We start from the raw sequence: 13,277 nt of genomic DNA, 5'->3' as shown, positions 1-13,277 counted from the left end.
TCAAAAGGTTGAAAGCTGTTGTGCAAAACTGTATATGAGAATTTTGCGATTTTTTGGTAAAAACTAAAGCTTAAAAACGTTCTGTATGCATCAAAGGCCAAGGTGCAACGACACTAAAAACTTGACCCAATCCACGGGCAGCTGTAGTACATTTGAATTTCCAAATCGGGTCAACCTGTCCCAGTTTCTACTGTATCGCCCGGACTTTGGGTAAATAAAGCAGACACTCAATAGGACTAGCCGGTGCAACAAGGTTGACGCGGTCAGACTTTAGGTTGAATTTACTTTTACTGAAGGGTCAGAGGTGCATGAGTCTTGAAAATCATATGCAACATTTTTTAGCTGTCTGGGTTTATATGGGATCTATACTTTGAATGATTGTAGCAGTTGCCAAATTGTTAGATTTTCAGGTGAGATGGTTTTTGTTGTTGTATGTTCATTCTAATTTGAATAGTCAACCTCGCTTAAAGGTAATTCAAAATGACCTTCGATTGCAAGTGTTGCGCGCGAGTCGTTATTGCCAACAAAACCACTATGAATCCAATCAATTTATAATACTTCTGCGCTACTTTTAGAGAACATAAAGACATAAAAATTGTACTGCAATGCTACTTTCCCTGTAAAACCTTTAGATTTTAAAGAATTGGAAAATGCAGCAGACAGTTTATTTCTGTTTCCAGATATTGATATTCCAATGATTTGCAAATACTAAGCTTCGAACGAATATTATAAATCAACCTTGTCAAAACCCAGTCAGAAGTATATTGAAAATAAATCTTAAAATGTTAGAAAAAAAGATAGAATAATAATAAATAAAAATTTGGAAAGTGAGATAGATAGAAAGATAGATAGATTACCGCAATACTATTTCTATTGGTTCAGAATAAACAACAAACACATGACTGAACCCTGATTGGATCAGGTGCTAATGGACCGGAATACAGGAGTGTTTTTCTTGCGCAAACAACGCTTGAAAGATACTATTATAAGTTTAACATTACAGTCATACATGGAGGGTCAAAGGAAATTACGTTCATAATCCCTTTAAAAGCATAATAAAAATGTCCATAAGTTCGTTCCAGTCAAAGGTTTTTTAGTCTCAACAATTGCTTTTTCCCTCAAAAAATAACTAAACTCTAATTCGTCTTTAACTAGTTTAAATAAGTATTAAACCCTGTTAACACAAATTAATTTCAAACTGTTTATTTTGGGGGTAAAATATTTGTTCTTCATTTTTCGTCTGTCTCAATACATAATTCGATTGTTGCACTTAAATATGATGAATTATTTAAGAATAATATTACAAGCTAGCTATACGTTGGTGGCATAAAACGATTTTTTATTTGGAATGTTTTGAAAAAAATGAATAGTACATAAATTCGCGAACTATGATTTACTCAAAAAAAAATTTATCTAATGGTTCAGAAAATAGGCTCGCTAAAACCATATCGATTTTGTCTACTGGAAAAACCTTAAATCTTTAAAATAAAAATTTTCAATTAAATTTTTCAAAAGAATTTTTTCTATGATAAAAACATGTTTATTAAAATTTTTATTCATTCAATTTAATAATTATTTTGGGAGGGAAGCAATGAACTCTTTCCGGAAACCCATGATCCAAGAAATATATATTAAAAACAATAAAATCTAACATGAAAGCACTGAAATCTAACATGAAAACACTGAAATCTAACATGAAAACACTGAAATCTAACATGAAAACAATGAAATATAACATGAACACAATGAAATCTAACATGAAAACAATGAAATCTAACATGAAAACAATGAAATATAACATGAAAACAATGAAATCCAACATGAAAACAATGAAATCCAACATGAAAACAATGAAATCTAACATGAAAACAATGAAATCTAACATGAAAACAATAAAATCTAACATGAAAACAATGAAATCTAACATGAAAGCAATGAAATCTAACATGAAAACAATGAAATCTAACATGAAAACAATGAAATCTAACATGAAAACTATAAAATCAAAAATGAAAGCATTGACATATAACATGAAAGCTATTAAATCTAACATGAAAGCTATTAAATCTAACATGAAAGCTGTGAAAACTAACATGAAAGCAATGATATATAACATGAAAGCAATGAAAGAGGACTACAACATGAGCATAAAATTGTATGGTTATATTATTACATCATTATCATTATTATTATGTTTCTCCTTCTATTGAAGGATGCGAAAATATGAAACATTATTCTTATAGTTATTAATCTTGGTCTTCGCACACTTACAATATTAAAAATAAGAATTATTCAGCTGGATATTATAAACTATATTATTCAGCTGGATATTATATATTATTCAGCTGGATATTATAAACTATATTATTCAGCTGGATATTATACACTATATTATTCAGCTGGATATTATAAACTATATTATTCAGCTGGATATTATAAACTATACAATGTTCATTTGGCGTCTGTATTTGTGCTGTACAGCTCGCAGTAGTTGATTAAACATCGGTCCGGTACTTGAACTGGAATTTTTACAGTGAAGAACAAGTAAAAGATTGAATATACATTAAATGCTTTGGTTCGACAATGAATTCAAACTTCTCGTCAAGAATAAACTGTTGTTAAAAAGTATTGTTAACTGTTTTAAAAGCTTGTCACCTTTTGTTACATTTTCCAACTTAATGGTCAATACTGATCAATGCTTCTACAAAATGGTGATTTATAGTGTGACCCGTTATAGAACAATATTATTTTATATAGTTCTTGATTGTAGGATTGAATACGTAAAAAACAGAACTGTTGGTTTGAATTAATCCTGAAAGCTAGATAACGTAAGAAAATTTTCAAAACTCAACTCATGAGATTTAGACAACTCTGAAAACTCATGAGATTTAGACAACTCAACTCACTCATGAGATTTAGACAACTCAACTCACTCATGAGATTTAGACAACTCTGAAAGATAGTCAGCAAATGTTTAAGAAGTCTCATCTTCACCTTGGCCTTTGGTCTAACCTCACCAACTTTCTTATACTTTTTTGTAGCTCTAGGCATATGCATTTAAAAAATTAAATGGGCTTGTTACTCGCTTAAGTTTTAAAGAGTTATTGGCAAATTCCTGCTCGATTTTTGCGTAAGTTTGCATTCATTCATATACAACGATAATATTAAATTTTAAACCTTAAATTGAGAAAGATTATGATGAGTTTAGTAGTTGGAAAACTGTTGAATTCTGACAATTATCTTCTTTCGCTCTTGGTGTGTAAATCCTCAATTGTACATATATCTCTATACTTTGCTTGTCTGTCAGTATGTTTGCATCCAATGAACGTAAGACGGCTGAACCAATGTAGGGCCGGCCTCACATGACAAGGTTTAAGGATGCTCGAAATTCCAAAAATTTGTGTTCAAAAGTTTTTTATTTTTGTAATTTTTTGAAAATGTGCGAAAAAATATTATTTTTATTCTTCAAATGAAAGATGCTCACAGATAGAGCAACAATTAAAAGTTTTTTTTTAAATGGGCCATAATTAAAGCCTTTTTTACATAAAAAAGATTGTCATTAGAATTTTTACTTGTAGTGTCACTTAAAATTACGTCTACATGTTCATTAAAATATAAAATTTGATCGAATATTTTTTTAAAAGTTGTCTCATCTAAATCCAGTTCAAGGCTTCAACTAAACTCAAACTTCTGGAAGTCAAACACTTGAAAACAATCAAAACAGATAAATCTGTAAAATCTTCATTTCCAAGGAAGGAACTCAAGTTTAATGAAATAAAAGTTTTTGCCCGGCAAAGGAATAAATTTATCTTGGCTTGAAGTTGACAATTTATTCTTTATTTCCCTACAAAGCTCTAGTTAATGGACTATGCAGTGCAGTTCTATTCAAATTGTTTTCTTCAGAACAAAACTATATATTTCAGAATTTGAGACAACGATGTGAGTAGCGGAGCAGAAAATATCGTTATGTTATCATTGCTGAGATATGTTGGAGCACCTTTTCTCGTCGCTGTATTCCTCCCAGGTAAACAAGTTTTTTTCGGGTTGTTTATGTTTTTTTTTGTCCGCCAAGGGGGAGGTGAAAAAAAATTGAATTTGGGGGAGGGTGGGGGGCTTTAATAAAATGGTCCACAACAATATATTGAATTCTTCGCTTGGGCAGAAACCCCCCCCCAGTTTATCTCCTCTTAAAAGTTTTAGATGTGAAGAGGAACAATTTCAGTTTTTAGTAGTTGAGTGATTTTTCGGTATTGTGGAGATCCGTAGACATCGTCCTCCGGACACTCTGATTACCAAACCAAATATATATGTAAATATATATATATATATATATGTAAATATATATATAGAAACTCGGATTTTCTAATTCTTGTATCTTTGCAACCCAACAGCGTAGACCTGAGATAGTTCAAATTATGAATTCAGTTGGATCACTTATGAATTCAGTTGGATCAAATGAGTTTGAAATACTATCAGGTTGCAAAAATTAAGGAATTATAACAATTGAGTTGTTGGCAAAAAAAACTTAATTCCTTTAAATTAAATTATGAGGAAGTTTTTGCAACCCTAAATCTAGAATATCGGGTTGGAAAGAAATAGGGATTAGAAAATCATCGTTTGTGGCAAAAATCTCAATTTTTTTACTTAGATTTGTTCTGCTATATTTTAAAATCAGTAGTTGCGCTTTAAATAAACTATAGTAGAAATATTGATAATAAGTTTTACTTCTATTTGTTTCCCAAAGTAATAATGTTTTGCTGCTTTATATAAAGAAATTTCCCATTAAAACAGTTTGCAAAGTGCATTCATATTACCATGTAAAGGCTAGAATTACACTTCCTCTAAAATAAGGATCCAATATTGTATATTTCCTTTCTCGTAATTAATTCTACATTAACACGTTTTCCAGGGTATGAACCAAAGTGTAAATACAATAAGCGAATTTATTACAAATAAGGGAAAAAAGCAAACTTATTTTTTTAAAGAACTTTTACGTTTTTTGGAATTTTTTCCTTCACAAATTTTTTAACAATTTTTCTTTTTTGAATTTTAAAAAAAGGTTTTTAGAAAAGATAATTAAGTGTACAATATTTTTTTAATAGTATTACAGAACTTCAATTTTTCAAACTTAGAGAATCTTAGGGCCCAGGGACCCTCCCCGTCTGGGGGGGGGGGAGAAAGGGGTATCATTCCCAGGACCCCGAAAACCCCAAGTGTGAAAAAGCACCCCAACATTTATTTTTAGTATTTTCAAAATAATTGGTATTAGAATTGGTATTGTTGCAAATAATACTGTGAATTTCTAAAGGTTCCAACATTTCAAAACTGTAAAATAAAATTAATATTTGGAAAAATCTAACTAAAAATATCGTTTTAAAACGTTAGTTTTTAGCAAATTTTGCCATAGACTTGATGCTTAACCCTAAACAGGCTGGGGGGGAGGGGGCTGCTTGGCGCCCCTCTCTAGTTGGTTTGACACTATACCGTGAAATTTTTGCAAATGGTAGGGTACAGGGCGGTAAAAAATCTGGTCTGAGTAAATAAAAATTCATAAAACTATATTTTTGAAAAGCTCTTAAAAAATTTGTTTAAAAACAAAAAATTTTCTTTTACATTTGTTTTACCTTTTTTGGCATTTTTTTAACCTTCCCTAGCACCCAAACTACAAAAGAAAAGTTATAGACCTAATTTTATAAAATGAGCAGGCCTTGAAATATTGGGCTATAATCATGCATTTTAACCCTATACCTATTTTCTAAGGCCTTATTCTAGGTGGGGGGGAGACACCCCCAGCCATTATGGGGTTTTAGGAGTTAATAACTCGCCTCAAACTGTGATTTATCAGTCCTAAAAACTGTGAAACATAATATTGTTGTTAAATAATCATGCATGTATTGTTACCCCATCAGGTTGTAAAGATATAAGGACAATAGTCGAATACAGCTTGAGCTCCGTTTGCCAGTACTCTTAAAACAAATAAAGGTTAAAAATACAGAAATTTGATCTAACAGAATTTAAAATTTGTAATTACAAAGGTCCACGACATTGGGTTGCAAAAATATTAGAAAATCAGTGTTTGCAGCCAAAAAAAACCCAATTTATTCTGCAAAACTTTTAAACATTTTAATCTAAAAGGTAAACCCTCTGACTCTGACTATAGATTATCCTGCTAAAGCTTTAAAGCAAAAAGAATTGCAATAGTATACAAAGTGTCTCTTCTCAATGCATTAGACATTTCTCTTTTCCAAACTTAAATCCTTTATTTTCTGAATTGAACCAATATTGGTCACTTATCTAGTGCACTTGGAGGATACAGGATAATCAATCTGATTTACTCCTGATTTCTCCACTCCTCTTGATCAAGATTATATTAGAAAATAGGTTGGGGGGTTTTTAAAAAGTTTTTTTTAAGTTCGTTTTTAAAATGGTCGTTTTCAAAACGATCGTTTTATAAATTTCGTCGTTTTGTTGACGAATGTTAACGACGACCGTTCGTTAATGATCGTTAACGAAGAGAGGAAACAGACCTGAAGGGCATCTGTACTTATTATTGAGTAGTTTTTAAGAAAATATCAAGAAGTTTTAGCTCCCCTACAACTGTTTAAGTTCATGTAAGACGACATTCAAGAAAGTTGCATGTAATTTTTTTTTAAAACGATCGTTTTTCCAAAAACGACCGTTTTCATAAAGTTCGTCGTTTCGTTAACGATCATTTTTTAAAATAAAATTATCGTTTTTTTAAAAACAATCGCATTAAAAACGGTCGGAAATCGTTTCTATAAAAATGATCGTTTTCAAAAACGATTGTTATTCGTTTTTTAAGGTTTTTTTAAGGGGGGGAGGTTCTGAAACTATTTATATAATAGCTAGAAATAAAAAAAAATATTCAATAAACATCCCCCCTCCTCACAATCAGTAGGAAAAATGATGAAAATATGTTAAAAATATTTAATTTCATCAAGATCATTATTTATTTAAGTTATAAGTTTATCATATATATATACAAAGTTGTAATCTCTGTTTGTCTGTCTGTTTGTTTGTCCAATCATAACTCAGGAACCCCTGGACCGAATTGCCTAAAATTTTGATTAGGGAACTCGGGAGACCCAAGGGAATGTTCTTAGCTTAGTTTTGAGATTTAAATGAATAGGTTGACTTTAATAGCGATAGTTTATTTTCCCGGTAAACTCGTTCAAGTGCGGGTAAACAGCGGAGTAACTTTTAGTAACCCGGGCAGCGCTGGGTTCCTATTCCCAAGCTAGTTCTATATATTTCGGAAAAATACCAGCGATTTATTTTATGTAAAATTGAAAACTGAAAAAAAAGTTGTATTATTTTTACAATCCAAAATAATTAAAAGTAAATTAATTTATTCGAAAATGTATGACAAGGTGTAAAGAAATGTAAAATGAATACATGTATATATTTCTAACTAAAATTCTCCTAGATCGTGCTCAAAGTTTGAAATATGAAAAGTTTAAAACATCAGGTTGCAAAGATAAGAAGATTAGAAAAATATTAGTTTGAGGCCTATGTGATCTAGATTTTCAAATAACCAACTAACTAGCAAACTGGCAAATAAATCAACTATCTAACCTTACCATCTATCAAGCTAACTATCAAATTAACCATCTAACAAGCTAACTATCAAATTAACCATCTAACAAGCTAACTAACAAATTAACCATCTATCAAGCTAACTATCAAATTAACCATCTAACAAGCTAACTATCAAATTAACCATCTAACAAGCTAACTAACAAATTAACCATCTAACAAGCTAACTAACAAATTAACCATCTATCAAGCTAACTATCAAATTAACCATCTAACAAGCTAACTAACAAATTAACCATCTAACAAGCTAACTAACAAATTAACCATCTAACAAGCTAACTAACAAATTAACCATCTATCAAGCTAACTATCAAATTAACCATCTATCAAGCTAACTAACAAATTAACCATCTAACAAGCTAACTAACAAATTAACCATCTAACAAGCTAACTAACAAGCAAACATTTTGGATTTAAGTTCAAAGCCAACAAATTAGCGGAATGTCAAACAATAGGGAAATGTTTAGAAACTATACACAGTTTACACAGAAAGGAAATTTGTAAGACCAAAGATAACATAGATAGGACATCAGTACGTTAACAAAATGTTATAGATGTAAAAATACTTTTTTTTCTTAATATTCTGTTAATACTTCCGAACACAAAAATTAGACAATTTCAATATAATAAACAAAATATTAGGATTTCTTTTACCAGTTAATCTTTTACACAATTAAATGAGTGATAAAACCAAGCTTGAAATTCAGATTTTTGTTAAAAAGCTTTTTTAAAAAAAAAGTTAAAAAAAGGAAAATTGAATGAACTTTAGATGAAGATGATTATTATATTGTTTTGACCTTAATATCTAAAATTAGTTTTTATAATATAAATAATTGCATCTACAGTAGAATACATATATAATTTTAGAATATGATAGAAATAATGTATTTACACATTTTTGTTTTTCTGAACTTTTGATTTTGAGAGAAAAAAACGTTTCGCGGATTTTTTTGGCGGGCCATTTACTAAAAAAAAATCAAAAAAAAAAAAAATACAGGAGAGTTGCACAAACATGTACAATACTACAAAAATTATATCGATAGATAGGGAATAAATACAATAGAAATTAAATTTTGTTGTTGAAAACTTATTTTCTAATAGAAAAGAAAACTATAGAAATATATATAATATATCAATATAATATAGTTCATATAAGCTTATATATATTTTATATATAAAAACGTAACAATCTTCTTATAACATTTTATTCATAAGTATATACAAGCTGAAGTGTCCGGTGTTGCCCATGTAATTAAAAAAATGTTTAACCTATGTGTCCCCCAGGGAACCTATGGGTTTCCTCAAAAAATGTCAGCCATTTTTGGTTCAGCCGTATAACCACCTATAACTTACATATAAATATATATCAGTTGAAATGCAACAATCTTCTTATAACATTTTATTCATAAACAAATTGTTTCATAAATATAAATATATAAATATATCTACTGATGACTGCATAATAAGCATGAAACAATAAAACTGTATTTATGAATATAAATATATAAATATATATACTGATGACTGCATAATAAGCATGAAACAATAAAACTGTATTTATGAATAAAATGTTTTAAGAAGATTGTTGAGTTTAAAAAAATAATCACTGTTAATTAATCATCAATTTGTAATTGTAAACTCGTTTTGTAAACAGATACATGTATTTTAGCAATAAACTTTTTCTTATCTTATCTTATCTTATCTTATATATACATTTATATGTAAGTTATAGATGGCTATACGGCTGGACCAAATTGGCTAAACAATTTTTAGGGACCCCATAGGTACCCAGAGGGAAACAGAGACTAAACATTTTTTTATTGCATGGGCAACACTAGACACTTCAGTTATAGTATATACGTATGAATAAGTAGATAAATAGTAAAATTAGTTGAGTTAAGAGTAGCAGGATAGATTATATAGAAATGTATTGAAATTCCTCACAAATACATATGTATTTCTACATACTCGAGGGATTGAGGGCGCTCCGTGCCCCTATCTGGAGTTTTCTTTTTTATCAAAAACATTAGAACGTTTCCAAAACAGTATTTTTAATTGACATTAATAAATATAATTTAATTTTTTAAGTTGAGTTTGTGGGAAGTGAAGAGGCCCAGATCAAGATAAAAACTGTTGGTCAACGGTTTATGAAACCGGTCAATGGAAATCTTACCCTACCATGCCGAGCTCTATATCTAGGTATGTGATAAATATTGTGTAGCAGGATATGCTGTAAACCTGCAGTACGTTGTACATTATTATTATTCTATGTTTGTGAACTTCTACATAAAACCCATTATTAATTTGAACTGTGTTTCAAAAAACTACTCCTGTGATATATATAATGAAGTACATCTTAACTGCGCCTATTTCAACTGTGCTGTAATACTTAACATGATTGCCTTAAAATCATGTGATATAGAAAGGGATGTAGGATTTTTAACTACGTCTATTAACTTTAACTTGTAACCTCAAATACATCAGTTAATATAGAAACTCCGCTTTGATTACAATTTTTGTGATTGTGTCCTGTTTAAGACATTGATCAATTGATTGCTATTGTCTAGTTGACATAGCTAACAAGATCGCGCCCAGTGGGAGTGGCGTTGATAGTTCATGGGATTGTAGCCGTGTGGATCGTGTCCTGTTTGAGACATTGATCATATTGATACCGATAGCTAACAAGATTGCACCAAGTGGTAGTGTCGTTGATAGTTCATGGGATTGTAGCCGTGTGGATTGTGTCCTGTTTGAGACATTTTTGATTGCTAGTGTCTGTAAGTGACAAACTACATTTGAAAAAAAAGAACTGCATGTTTAATTTACAAGGGATTGATTTATTATCCGGTAAGATTTTTGCTTCTCAATCATGGGCATCATGGTATATTTGAATTTCTGAGCCGGGTCAACTTTTCAGGTCCAGGTTTGTACTGTATCGCACGGACATTGGGTAAATAAAGCAGACACTCAGTAGGACTAGCCGGTGCAACAAGGTTGACGCGGTCAGACTTTAGGTTAAATTTACTTTTACTGAAGGGTCAGGGGTGCGTGCAAGGCTGCAATAAGGAGTTATGATTTCAATCTTACACGCAGTTTACTTTAGTTAGTCTTGTCTTGGTCATACTTTTTGATTTAATGGATGACATATTTATAATTTTATTTTTATTTTTCAATTTAACCTTTTACGAAAATTATATGTTTATGAAGATATTTAAGCGTGTGAGTGCTATGGGGGGGGGATAAATATGAAATCATGAAAAAATACTATAAAGGCTGGGGGGTCTGAAACTATTTCTAAGCCCACCCCCCACCCCCTAGAAAAAAAGACCTTAAAAAATAGGTATAGGGTAAAAATGCATGTTCATGGCCCAATTTTTCAAGCTCATTGAAAAAAAACAAGACCAATAACTTTCATAGGGAGGGTTGAAAAAAATGCCGAAAAAGGGTCAGAAAAATGAAAAAATATATTTTTTGATTTAAACAAACAATGTGTGAGACATTTTTCTGCATTTTTCTAGGGCTTTTTAAAAATAAAGTTTTTAGATCAAAGTTTTTAGTTTTAGGAACAAAAAATTATTTCAGATTTTTTTTTCACAGACCGAACATTTATCCGCCCTGTATCTTACCCATGCATTAAAAAAAAAATTTTACAAAAAATCCTTTATACTTCTATTCATTAAAAGTAACAAAATTTCAAGGTGATAGTTTGAAAAATGGAAACGAGGGATAAATATCAAGGACTTTAAATCATTTCCGATTTTTTTCCGAGCTCGGTAAATAATTAATTGTTTGATTGGCATTTTCAGTTAATAGAATTATAAATGTCTTTCAACTTGAAATGTTTTAACATCCTAGCAGGAAATATGGGATTCAATTCATTTACCCGTAACTCATAACATAAAAAATATCAGGAAAGTATGGAAGTTAAAGGCCAAATATGCTAAACCAATTTATCTTTAAGATCGTTGCTTAACGTTCTAAAAAGACATGGACTATAAACGGGTCAAAAATGTAAAAAATTCTAATGTTTTGTTTTAAAAATATAAAAAATTAGGGTTACCCACAAAGAATAAAACTTCATACATGACGACCGTACGTAATCTATGCTTAAATTCCCTGAAACTGTAAGCTTTGCAAAATCATTTAATAACAAAATAAAACACTGTATTCAAGTCTAAAGACTTAATTTAACGTTGGTATCTTCATTATTTTGAGATTAAGGTCGTGCTTTACAGTCTTGTACTTTGAGGGTAACCCTGATGTTTTTAAGTTTCCTTTCGTTTCTTATTCATTTTTTAGTTTAAACTGTATCGTGTCTGTGCCCAAATAAGAAAGGTTTATTTAAGATGTTAAACAGATAAAATTGTCAAGTTAGAAATGCCACATGTCAATGTGGGATTGCAGTTTGGCATCTAATTTTAGACAAAAAGATGGTTAAACAAATAGTGTTAAAAGGGCCTATAAACGTAGTTTCAAACTACCTCCCATTCAAAGAGGGGCAACCCCCGATTCACAACGGTATCATCCTTTAAACCTCACACATCTCTGGCCCTTTAGTAAAAGTAAATTCAACCTAAAGTCTGACCGCGTCAACCTTGTTGCACCGGCTAATCCTATTGAGTGTCTGCTTTATTTAACCTATGTCCATGCGATACAGTAGAAACTGGGACCGGAAAGGTTTATATTCAAATGTACTACGTCTGTCCGTGACCTTTAACAGACTTTTCCTAATTTATCTTCAGAATCAACTAGAATTGTTGAACGCTTTGATTGAAAGCTGTTTTTTAAGGAAAAATAATAATATTCACTTTCTAGAAATGGCAAAATTCTAAAAATTTTAAAAAACCGCATTGGACATATTGTCTGCTTCTATTTTACGACTTTTTACACAGCATTCAATTGAGATTTCTGAGTATTCAAATCAAGATTTCTTTTTAAAAAATGTTTATATTGATTGAACAATAAACTAAGCTAGTGGGATAGGTCATATAGGCCGATTACTATAAAAAGTCAAAGTTGAAACCAAGCCGGCATAGGATAAGGTTGGGCTGGTACCGTACGTTACTAAGACCAGTACAAGGGTTCGGGCCAGTACTTGCCGTATGTTACTAAGACTAGTACAAGGGGTCGGACCGGTACTTGCATGCACGTTTCTAAGACCGGTACAAGGGGTCAGACAGGTACCTGCAGTATGTTACTAAGACCGGTACAAGGGGTCGGACCGGTACCTGCAGTATGTTACTAAGACCGGTACAAGGGGTCGGACCGGTACTTGCATGCACGTTTCTAAGACCGGTACAAGGGGTCAGACAGGTACCTGCAGTATGTTACTAAGACTGGTACAAGGGGTCGGACCGGTACCTGCAGTATGTTACTAAGACCGGTACAAGGGGTTGGACTGGTACCTGCAGTATGTTACTAAGACCGGTACAAGGGGTCAGGCCGGTACCTGCAGTATGTTTCTAAGACCAGTACAAGGGGTCCGGCCGGTCTTGCAGTATGTTTCTAAGACCAGTACAATTAGTCTGGCCGGTGCTTGCAGTATGTTACTAAGACCGGTACAAGGGGTCGGGCCGGTACCTGCAGTATGTTACTAAGACCAGTACAAGGGGTCAGGTCAGTTCGAATTCAAATTAAACTTAGTCCACTCTACACAGTGA

At 31.5% G+C, this 13,277-nt stretch overlaps 1 protein-coding gene across 1 annotated transcript in view; it reads left to right on the top strand.

Annotated features, from left to right (window-relative positions):
* Positions 1-2,030: 2,030 nt before the first annotated feature.
* Positions 2,031-13,277, top strand: part of LOC111710339 (lachesin) — a 35,534-nt gene continuing 24,287 nt past the window's right edge. The window contains exons 1-2 of the mRNA XM_023484400.1: positions 2,031-2,160; positions 9,706-9,816. Coding sequence (XP_023340168.1) covers positions 2,031-2,160; positions 9,706-9,816 — 241 coding nt within the window. The remainder of the gene's footprint in view (positions 2,161-9,705; positions 9,817-13,277) is intronic.

Source organism: Eurytemora carolleeae, unplaced genomic scaffold, assembly GCF_000591075.1.
Source record: "Eurytemora carolleeae unplaced genomic scaffold, Eaff_2.0 scaffold1050, whole genome shotgun sequence".
NCBI lineage: Eukaryota > Metazoa > Arthropoda > Copepoda > Calanoida > Temoridae > Eurytemora > Eurytemora carolleeae.
The sequence above is the reverse complement of the archived record's forward strand: the minus strand, read 5'-3'. Positions and strand labels throughout refer to the sequence as shown.